At 34.9% G+C, this 12,433-nt stretch overlaps 2 gene segments (V, D, J or C); both read right to left on the bottom strand.

Moving 5' to 3' along the window:
* Window positions 1–2,709: 2,709 nt before the first annotated feature.
* LOC127645154 (T cell receptor alpha variable 18-like) lies at window positions 2,710–3,348 on the bottom strand. The segment is given in 2 exon segments: window positions 2,710–3,017; window positions 3,150–3,348. Coding segments are annotated over 2 exon segments (354 nt in total).
* Window positions 3,349–4,467: 1,119 nt separating this feature from the next.
* Window positions 4,468–4,980, bottom strand: LOC127645153 (T-cell receptor alpha chain V region RL-5-like). The segment is given in 2 exon segments: window positions 4,468–4,808; window positions 4,944–4,980. Coding segments are annotated over 2 exon segments (378 nt in total).
* Window positions 4,981–12,433: the final 7,453 nt, after the last annotated feature.

Here is a 12,433-nt window from a genome sequence, read left to right as displayed (position 1 = left end):
TTGTAGCCAAGTTGCTGATTCCAGTTGTGTCTTGTGCATTTCTATTGAGGGTATACGTTTATTTTTTTATTTTATTTTTTTATGCATTTGGCAGACACTTTTATCCAAAGCAACTTACAGTGCATTTATTACAGGGACAATCCCCCCGGAGCAACCTGGAGTTAAGTGCCTTGCTCAAGGACACAATGGTGGTGGCTGTGGGGATTGAACCAGCAACCTTCTGATTAACAGTTATGTGCTTTAGCCCACTACGCCACTAGTGTCAATGATTGTCCTGTAACTGTGGGATGCAGTGCACAGTAATTCAGAGCAGAGTCTGTTACTGCAGCAGAGGAGATCTCCAGATCTACACTATTGGTTTCTTTCCAGTGATTGATAGTATCAGCAGTAACTAGTGGATTAGCAGAAATATTTGCCCCTGAATCTTCCTGTATGAGGAATTGTAGTTGTTAACCTGAATATTGAAGTGAAGACCAGAAACAGAACTGATGTTACAAGAGAGTGTAGCACTGTCAACCTCAAGTTCAAATTCAGTGGCTCTGGAACCTGCACATAAATGTGTCATTAAATAGTAAACAAACACTTCTGCTGCACTCTTGAGAGAACATTACAAACTCACACTGATATCTGAACTGACTTTTATCTGATACACTGTATATTCACTCAAGTAAAATATACATAATGTGTGACATTAAGGGAATGCAATGAAAAAAACATATGCATAATTAAATACATTCCTTAATTTTGCAACATCATAGCTTTGAGTTGATGACAGCAGTATCATAATATGGATCAACATGTTCACTCACTAAACATGCCCAAGCTAAACACAGAGCTGCTCCACGTAGGACTGTGTAATGTTGATCATTATCAGCTCTTTGCTGTATAGTGTCTGTTCTAAGGTCCTCCTCTGTTTATGCCATTATACTGATTCTGAATTAAATGGCAGAATTCAGCAAACTTTTACCTATACTTACCTTTTAATGTGGACACTAGCACAAAGTGCAGTTCAGAGTCATGTTGGCCTGTATTACGTTTTTTTTCCTTGATGGTTTTGTGGAGATGTGTGTATACCAAATGGGATAGGCTTTCCTGTTATTAAGGTTCAGGTTAATTTTGCTGTTCGGTAATTGTCTTATTGTACAAGAGGGAATGAAGTGCATTGTATGTTTATTGTACATTAAAATATGCCTTGTACAGGGCACATTTTCAAAGAACAATGTAACAATGCTTATGAAGAGGATGAATTTAGATGGACACAAGGAATAAATGCTGTTTGGCAGAGATGGCTTGTTATAGTAAACACATACTGTGTGTGTAAGTGTTTGGCTCACTGGTTCAGTCAAAAAAACCTGGAGCTGAACACTCACTCAGTGAACAGTGGAAATGATTGTGGATTTTAGGAGGAAAACCCCAGCATAGACTCCGCTCACCATTCTAAACAGCACTGTGGCAGTAGTGGAGTCATTCAGGTTCCTGGGCACTACCATCTCACAGGACCTGAAAAGGGAGACCAACATTGACTCTACATTGTGAAAAAGGACCAGCAGAGGTTGTATTTCCTTCACCAGCTGAAGAAGTTTAACCTGCCACAGGTGCTGCTAATCCAGTTCCACTCAGCAGTCAATGAGTCTGTCCTCTGCACCTCAGTAACTGTCTGATTTGGTGCAGCTAAGAAATTGGACATCAGAAGACTACAAAGGACAGTTCGGACTGCTGAGAGGATTATTGGATACCCCATGCCCTCCCTTCATCAAACATACCATAACTCTTCTGACATACATTCCCTTGCATCTGTATATAACAGATTTGTGTAAAATATATATATATATATATGTTTATTGAAAATTTTACAAGGACAAACCACTGGAAAACACAGGAACAAACAAAACATCCACGATGGGAAACCAAAATATAAACAAGCGGAACATCCACGAAGGGTACATGCAGGAACAGACATTTAACAACCAACAAAGACTGAACAAACAACAGGGCTTAAATACACAGGGATAATGATTAACAGGTGAGAACAATCAAGCTGGCAGTGATGAGGGCAGGGAATTGTGGGAAGTGTAGTCCGGGAGAAATGGCAAGGGAGAAACACAGGGCAGACAACAGGGAATCGTGACATATATATATATATATATATATATATATATATATATAATTGCACTTATTGTGTATTTCTATTTTATTTTTATTCTATTTTTCTTTGTCTTGTTGCTGTATTGTTTGTGCAATGGAAGCTTCTGTCACCAAGACAAATTCCTTGTATGTGTAAGAATACATGTCAGTAAAGTTCATTTTGATTCTGAAGGTCATTGGACTGATCAGTAGTGCTTTATGTTCACAGTTTTGGATTTTAAGACCAAAAGAATGAAAATTCTTTATAATTAACATCCTAGCATAATTGCTCTTAGAATGTGTGTGTTTCTATAGTTTCTAATAGTTTACTGATTTCAGATAACTTTAAATTACATCTGTTACTGTATATATCATGAGATAACATCAGAAGCATGAGAAAATAAATGCTGAAAAATAATCACCCCCCATGCAACCTCTCAATCCCACAAATGCACAGGTGTTGCCACATTCTCTTAATTTACTGAGCCTTTGGGTTTTACAAAAAAATGTATGTGGTTTGATTAAATAGTGTTCAAAGCAAAACATTTCATATGAGTTTTTGTAAAGCCTCTCAGGCACTTTGTATCACTGGGCTCCAACCCTAAGTGCACAGTAATAGAGAGCTGAATCTGACAGAGCTGCTTTTACAATAGTGAGTTCAGTGGATGATTGGGATGTAGTTGACTTAAACCCATCTGGTATATCCTCAGTGCTGTATGATCGAGCTGCTTTAAACAATAAATACTGAGGTTCTCTGTTATGATACTGTCTGAACCAGTAAAGATAAACATAATTGCTGCTTGTATCATATGAGCAACTCAGTGTCACAGACTCTCCTTCGCTCCTGATTAGATTAGTATCCCCTGTTGGACCAATTTTATCAGCAAATCCACCTGAAATGCAATTTATCATATTTTAATATATCATGATCAAATACAAATATTTTTGAATTAAAAGTAAGATAAATCTTCAGTTAAATTGCTGTCAGATAAACAATTAGTTAGATACGACATAAGTTCATTTACCTGAAACTCTGATGAGGATCATGAGTAGAATGTGTCTCTCCTCCATGTCAATTGTCAAGAAGAAGTGACTTTAAATCTTTTAAGATCACAATGTTAGTTCACTATTAAATGTACAGTTTTTTTTTTTTTTTTATTTATATTTATTTTACTATATATATATATAGTAACTAATTAATCATGCTGATTGTGCTTTATAAAATTAATGAAATTGTGTGAGTTGGAGGTGGAAGAATGAATGCACTAAGTAAAGCTCTTTTGTGTACTCAAATTGTGGGTGTGGTTAGTAAAATTGGGATAACACTCAATGTTTTATATTGCAATGGTTGGCTGTGTTTAAGAATTAGTATTTTGAACTAATCTTGTTTTCCCTTAGTTACCCTTTTCAACAGCAGACATGACAATTAAAAATGAAACTGGTAAACTGCTTGTTTTAGTAAACGGTTTGCACATTATTCAGTAGGCCTCAGAGTTCAGTAGTACACAGCAGTCAAGCACATGCAAATTCAGAATTTTCAGAGTAACTAAGCTCAAATCTGAGATTGTTCACAAACCATAATTTATGTCATTGTGTCTATTTTGTCCAAAAGGACATAAATCACTGGTGTAATATTTATAGCTCAGTGTTACTGTTATATATTCAAACATTCAATGCTTCTACAAACTGAGAAACATTTTCCGTTTCTGACAGGGTTTTACATCAATGGTATCACATCAACCATATTTAAAAACAGATACTATCTACAGTATGTCTAATGCATATACTTGCAGTTTACCGAAATAACGCAAGTCAAATTAAAGTGTGTCACCAGTGTGTCACATTCAGTGCTTGAAATTACTTAATGAACTAATGTCACACTTTATAAGTAAACATAAATTGACATCAGGGCTTGTCTAACATGCTTGCCTTCAACTGTTTGTCCAACATGAATAAAACATAACTTGTGAAATTATAGTGCCCCCTCTGATAAAGCTCAGAATAGCAAGTTATCATTATAAAGCCATCAGAATCTTCTTATTTAGAAGTAACCCAGCCTCTGTTTAACATCATAAATGATGAAAGGATGATGTTGCATTTCAGTGTAACAATTCCATAAACTTTGATTCACAAACAGATTCAAACTTGTATGACCTACATGAGTGCCACAGCTCAATATGTGAGAGCACACTAATCACTAGGCCAATAACTCTACACTTTCACTGATTATCAGTATGATAGATGTTTGAGAGTATATAGATGTATATAAAAAAGAATGGTCTTTAAGCATGTGTTGTAAAAGCCTCACCCACACTTCTCTCCATCCTTTTCCCACAGTTCTCTTTAAAAAGCTTTTTGTACAATGTGCAGTGCATTTCCTGTCATTGTGGGCTCCAGAGCACAGTAGTACAGAGCAGAGTCAGTTACAGCAGAAGAGAGAATCTTCAGATCAACACTATTGTCATCGTTTCTGTGATTGATTGAGATTCCAGAAACTGGAGGATCTGCTGGGGTAGTTTTTCCATACGCGACTAGAATGAGGAACTGTGGTGATGAACCCACATACTGCCGATACCAGTGAAGACCACGAACAGAACCGTTGTAGTTACAAGAGAGCTTTACACTGTCCCCCTCAATAGCAAATTCGGTGTCTTTGTTTGAGGTGATTATATTGGCTTTGTTACCTAGGGAGGAAAAGAAGTCACTTGTATAATATCTGAGGCTATGTTACTTGTGGGACAGCTGCAACAAAAATCTAAAAAATAAATTGTAATTTTAAATTCTGGACCATTTGAAAAGGTAATGCATTATTTTCCTACCTTCAACAGATAAAAGTATGATTATATAGATCAACATGTTGGCAGAACAAACAGGAGTTGAGTAACAGAAGCCTGTGTAATTTTGATTCACCTACAGTACTGTACCTCACAGCTAAAACTGAGCAAAACTCCTCCTACTCAGATTTCTTTAAAACAACATTCAAGACCTTATTTCTGAAGAAAAGTTGGCAAACAAGCTACTGATGTGTTTAAAAAAAATCCTTGTGTAGGCCTATTGAAATTAATATTTAGTAAAATAAGCAGCATATTTGAGTGATAAATATACATTTACCAACAGTGAATTACAGTGATTAACTTGGGAAGTGGAAAGATGAATCTTTACATTCATTACATTCTGTTAATAATGTTTTATTTTTTGTGAACATACAATAACTATTTAGGCATTTGAAGGACTAAATATTTTTGGCAAATTGTATTGTTATCCATAATGTAGTTTATTGGAATTGCACTACAAATGTGAAACCTTTTTTACTTGTGTGATGTGTAGGGCTTTTGACCCTAAAATGTGGATATGTTCTTGTCTGCTGTGCGCAAAGGGACCTGGTAGTTACAAGACATACATTTGACTGATATTGTAATCGTGCTTAAAGATTATATGCCAGTGTTATGAATGCACTGATAACATAGTGCACTCCCAAAAGTTCGATTGTGCTTTTATGCTCAATGATAATGGGAAAGCCACCCTTCCGGGGGGTTCCAACACACTATCACAGGGATATCGTCAGGATTCATACGACTAAACTCAATTTGGCTAATTCTTATGATATCGTGCGACTGCACTTGTTTGAATTCCTAAAATTTTCACTACAGCCAAATATGTTGCTGGACATCATTTCCATCTAATACACGATAATAACTTGCTTCAGTCACACACAACAGCTTCCTATCGTGTTTACACACTCTACTGATTGGTTAAGTTTAGATAAGGTGTTTGGGTAAGGGCATAATATTAATAAGCATGTCCTTAACATGTTATGCATGGAACTCGCCCTTACTTCTGTATTACACATCCGGGAATTTGCTCATGATGAAGTCGTATGTGTTTATGAAAACAAAATCATGCAAGATCATACAAAATAACCAACTTATAAATTATTTACGAATTTCCATGAAATCGGGTTGAATTGTTCATTAGCTTCTTGTTACTGCTTACATACGGCCAAGAATAAATCTCAGAAAATTAGAACAACTGCTAGAACAACTGCACTCGTTCATTAACAGTGATTGTTACTGTAATATAGTCCCCTATGTTTTATTACAAGGTGATGTTATGGATGGACGGTATTCATTTTATGTGGGGCAATGTAATGATTACCAGAGCTTCTCATTGATTTTAATCCCATTCAAAACGAGCATATCAGTATTTTTTCAGGACTTTTTTTCTGACTTTTTCCAGGAACGCACGCAACAATAAAGATTACAGTGTTTTCATCTTCAATAAAATGCCCTAAAAACAACCCTGGTAAATGTGGCCCACTGCGAACTGGCATGGTGGTAAAAAGCCTCTGTGCTGTCTGTGAACATGTTAAATATTGTTGTTACTGAAGTTCTTTGTCTAAAGTCATTGGTCAAAGACTTCAGACAATGAAAGACGTTCTTCACATCTTCAAATAAACACTTAAGAAAAACAAGCATTAACCCATATACGTAACAGCCAGTGTTAACTATTTAAAGAGAAAGAAAGGATCATATTTTCTTTTGGTTAGGAAAAGTATAGCCCCACATTTTGGGATATATTTTCCAGAAGTAGGCGATTTTAATGTATTGTTCATCTTTAATTCAACAGAGTAATAGAGCTCTGCAATCTGTTAAACTGTCAGATCTTCCAATACATTTCTTCCTATAATCCCATTATGCACAATTTTAATGTTTTCTCCATAATTAATCAGCATTAATTTCCTCATAGATCTTTAACATGAAACAGATGAATAAAAGCAGTATACATACCTATAGAAATCACTTAATACACACACACACATATATATATATATATATATATATATATATATATATATATATATATATATATATATATATATATATTTAGTTTGATAGGAAGCTGTGCACAAACAGGAATATTCCTGTTTGCTACAGCTTCCTGTCAAACAATTATATTTATTGAATAATAAATCAACATATCAGTTTGGGAGATGAGACTTTTCGAGTTCCTATACTCTCTCTCTCTCTCTCTCTCTCTCTCTCTCTCTCTCTCTCTCATGCTCTCTGCATTGCAGCACACATTGGCACATCAGACACCTCCCAGCTCCTATCCCAGTTGTTTTTTTCTTGGCTTGTGTGGAAGTGAGTGGTGATGAACAATAGACAAAGCTAATTAGCCAAAAGACACATATAATTGTGTCTTGCTATAATATAACAATAATTATAAGTGTTTTTATTCAGAATACATACTATACAGTGTATTCTGCAATACACGTAACAAGTATTTATCCATAGTCATTAGGGTAATTGATCATATCAGTCTGTATCAGCAAACAAACATTATTATTTGTTTACCACTACTGTATATGGTCTTTGATTCTATACAGGGGGAAATTATGTCCCCCTGTGTAGAGAGAACATCTGAATTTATTTGTCAGAAAAAAAGGAAACATTTCAAATTCTTGACTTCAGCAATAACTCATGCAGACTGGTAGAATTTTCAAAGGGGTTGATTTTTGTATCACTTTTTGGGTTTTCTGCCAATTTGGGCTCAAAGGCACAGTAGTGTCAAGACATTCTGTCACTTTAGCTGAAGTTAAGAGTAACTTAAAATGTAGTAGTCTTCTGACTGACATTTATGACATAAGGGCTTTGTTCAGTTATTCCTTAAGGGTAACCCTTAATATATATCCTGGTCTTGAGACAGGATACTCTGCATAGCAAAATGCCTACTGTTAGTGTATAAATTAACTGTATAACTGCAGGATAGCTGAACTCCTTGTCCCTATAGCAAACTTTATTTTGCTATCAGGGTAAAATGCATCCTCTGCAAGAATACCTGCTAATGAAAGTATGAATATGAATTATACCACATAAGATGAACTCCTCAGTGTGCTGCATCGCTTTCAAACAATGAAATTAAGTAAATGAAAAAAAAAAAAAATCGAATTGTTTTTTCATACTTACTGACTGACTTGTTGTAAACAGAATAATGATGTAGGTCATCATTGACTCAAGGAGCAGGTTTGCCATACTCTCTTAGAGGTTTTGCTATTTTTATGATATAGTCAATGTATATGCCTGGCATTTAATATTTTTGACTTTGAAGACTAAACTTTCAAATATCTTCTATGTGTACGTAGGCCTACATGTTTTTGTTCATACAATGAATATCCTGTTGTCACTGTGGGCTGCAGAGCACAGTAGTACACAGCAGAGTCAGACACATGGAGATTCTGGATTGTCAGTGGAACTGATCTGGCTGTAGAATCAAGACTTGAAAGAAATCTGCCTTTGAATTCATCAGCTTTATTTCCATCCCCAATTTTGTATTTTAAGAGGATATATTTTGGAGTGTCATAATGTTGTTGTCTGTACCACAGAAGAGTAGGGTTAGAGCTTGTGGTGTTGTATTCACATTCCAGAATGATGCTGTCTTCTTCATAGGCTGATTGGGAACTTATTGGCTGATAAACAGATTCCTGTGCTGTGCATTCTGTAAGTAAAAAGTTAATTGTTAGAATTGAAATATCCATCTGAAGAAATAAAGTGACTATGTGAAAAATAGTAATAAATACCTAACGTACCTGAATAAATTGCCAAATGTACAACTAAAACAGTTCCCACAATGCTTCTCATAGTGAAGCACTTTAATGTTCAAAGATCATCGAAAAATGAATCTCCTGATGTTTGCTATAACCATCTTTGGAGTTCGTAAAGAGCTGTCATTTATGTTCACAGATCATTCCCTAGTGGTGGAATTTATCAAAAGTAATGTGTGACAGTAGTGTGTAACATCGTTTCTTTCTTTTCAGTCTTGCTTTGTTGACTGGTAGAGATCTGGTAATTCAAGTGCCACTCTGCACATGTATTATCAATCCCCCTCATTATCAAACTACATTTTAATAGAGGAAAGGTGCCAAAGCATGAATACATGAATGTAATGAGAATAAATGCCAAGGGATTTAATAGACTAGATAATATATAATTGTATAGGATCTATTTCTCTAATATTTACAAAAAGTTTCATGTGAAGATCACACTGTAACACTAGAATAGCGTTGGTTGCTGTGGGACATTTTTACCACATAAATAGTGTAGATTGTAGCCATACTTCTGTTGTGGGAAAAGTTGTTGTAAATACATAAATCAAAAAATGTGTACTGCTTTACAACAGTCAAAAAAAAGTTACTAATTTCCAGTATTAAATCTTTATGCAACAGCAATCTTGGCTTCTTCATGATGTCCATAGCAAAAATATTTTCTTTTGGTGTGGCACATAACAATAATGATCTTTGTTTCAATATTAACTAATAATGATATTTTCAGTCCATCAGAGTGTTCTATTGTGGTTTATTTACTGCTGCAGAAAATAATATTCCCTTCTGCCTTAGTTCTAAACTTTCATTCAAGTTTGTGTACATTCAAACGTGTTGCAATCAGTTAAAAGACAAGTGAGAATTATTATCAGAGATTATTTAGTAGAGACGGGCCACTTCTGTTTAAATGAATAGGAATAATTGAAATTCCCATCCAAGAAGCTCTAAGCGCCCAATTCAATGGATGTAGATAGGAAGTCCCGCCTTACAGGTAAAAGAGCCAATCACCTTTTAGATACAGACATCGCCTGTTAATAATCTTGAGAACATGCTTGCGCATTAGCTATACAAGCAGGGAAAATTTAGTTTTTTAGAGTAATCTGAGGTGAAGGAGCACAATTTATGATACCAGCGTTGTCAGATTTTACTGCTGATTTGAAAGATGTTTTTTGATCGTAATCTTGACCAACTTTTTTGAGATTACGGTGTTTCCCCATTCAAGTAGATAGGAGCAGCACCAGCATGACTTGAAATAGTCTCCTGGAAGCATTCCAAAGATGGCTGCCAGTGGACTCATTTGCTAGAAAGACTTTGTTAATATACATTATCAACATTTAAACTGAACTGATCTCTTCACATCTGATTTCAAGTCAATCTAAGTAAGTTTTTTGTTCAGCCACAGAATATCCTGTTGTCACGGTGGGCCTCAGTGCACAGTAGTACACAGCAGAGTCAGACACATGCAGATTATTTATTGTCAAAGGAACTTCTTTTGAAGTAGAATCATGTCTGGAGTGAAATCTTCCCATGAATTCAGCAGCTTCATCTCCATCTCCAAATGTATGTCTCCGTAGAATATATTTTGGAGAATCATAATTTTGCTGTCTGTACCACAGGAGAGTAGGGTTTGTGCTTGTGGTATTATATTCACAACCCAAAGTTACTGTGTCTTCTTTATATGCTGATTGAAAACTTTTTGGCTGATAAACAGATTCTTGAGCTCTGCATTCTATGAGGAGAGGAAATTCTTACAGTAAATTGTTTATACATCCAGGATATATAAGGAAAAAGGAAATTATTCATAAAATATGTACATTACCTCTGCAAATTGCGAGCAGGATTAAAAGAGTTCCCACACAACTTATCTTGGTAAGGCACATCATCATACAAAGGGTATCTCCTGAATTTAATTGGACCTTGAGGAGACGCTGAAACTCCTTTAAAGAGGAACTTGTAGATTCTTGACTGTAAAAGTGGAGATGCGCCTATTTGTTAAAATGTCTCCCCCAATTGGTGAGGAGCAGAATTGTTATAACTGGGGAAATCACACTATTTGCTGTTTATGCTGTAAGTCTGTTGGTAAGAGTCTGGAGGATCTCCAGAGGATTCTGCTGGTGTGGCATTTGAGAAACCCCAAATGATTTAGTCAGCAGACACTAACATTTATTGAATCAGTGGCTTAAATACTGAAAGTGGAAATACTCTATTACTTAAAAAAGGTGAATTATTTCACTTAATTACTTAATGAAAGTAGGTAAAATAAAGACTAGACCTGTGTTTTGCTTTTATCTTTCAGTAGCACTCAAATCCAGCTTTACTGTATAACGTGGATTCTGCGCACAATTTGAGCATAACGCAGGGGTGAGTTCATAAAATCAGTTCTCACAGACAACACAGTAAAAACAATGCTAAATGCAAATAAAGTCAAACCAACCATATAATTGAGCATAGTTGGGAATCCCTGTATACAATTTACTTTATACAGTTATACTTTATACTTTATAAAGTACATTGCAGGTAAATTAATGTATTCTGATGGTGCATTGTGTAATGTGCTACATTTACTCCATTTTATTTACTTGAGTAACGTTTTGAAAAAAAAAATAGAGTAGGTTTTAGAGTGGGTACATTTTACTCTCACTCAAGTAAATTTATAATATTTTATTTTTACTTTTACTTCATTACAATGAGCGTTCCTGTCATTACATTTAATTTGAATTCATGCTAAATTTATTGAGAGATTATTGAATGGGACTTTTACAACTGTGGAAGTTCACACAGCTGCGCACGCTGTCACAGACTGTCCATCACTGCTAGAGATGGGCGATACCACTTATTTTCTTTTCAGTCCGATACCAAATATTTAATGTCTAATATCTAGATACAAATAACGATACTTCTATTATATGTTTTTTTTTTTTTTTTTGCAAATTCTTGGGATAAAATGGGTCATTTCAGATATTATCTTTAGTCATAATTCATCTTGAATTTACTCAAGAAGCAGTGGAAAATGTATTTACATTTATATACAGTATGTAAAATGTATGTAAAATGTGTCAAATGAATGTAAAATGTGTAATTAAAATTAGGACTTTCGTAATTATAGTCCCATAAACTTACTAAATGAATATCCGGGTAAATTTCTTGCTGGCATGGTATACAGTACTCTACTAAGAACAATGGGATGGTAACTTGATGTTAAATATGTATTTAAATTCATAGGTATCATTAATGTTCCTTTTAATAGGCTAATATGAAAATTGTTAATACTTTATTATTACTCTTACTAATAAAGTAATTCATAATACACAATAAACTGTTTAGCTTTGTATAGCTAATATGAGTGTAGTAATGTTCACTTTAACATGTTATCTTGTATTATTGCCTTCATAACAAACGAATGTTATTAGCTTTATTTGTGTACTATAATATGCTTTTCTGTGTAGATTGAAAGTGTTTGATATCACGAGAAAAGGGCACCACTGACAGCAGTAAAAGGCAAAAAAAAAAAAAAAAAACAGTAGGTGTGCAATAGACCTTTTTCAGACTACGGGTTTTGGAACACAGAAGAAAAAGTTTGCAGGGTAAACTTCGACATCAGTTAATGGGAGTGAATGGGAGATCACAGCAAATATTATTTTCACTTACCTAATTGCTCCAAGAGCTAAAAAAAAATCCACTATTACATTTGTGTGACTTTCCAGAAGAGGA

Source organism: Xyrauchen texanus, chromosome 6 (assembly GCF_025860055.1).
Source record: "Xyrauchen texanus isolate HMW12.3.18 chromosome 6, RBS_HiC_50CHRs, whole genome shotgun sequence".
Taxonomy (NCBI): domain Eukaryota; kingdom Metazoa; phylum Chordata; class Actinopteri; order Cypriniformes; family Catostomidae; genus Xyrauchen; species Xyrauchen texanus.
The sequence above is the reverse complement of the archived record's forward strand: the minus strand, read 5'-3'. Positions and strand labels throughout refer to the sequence as shown.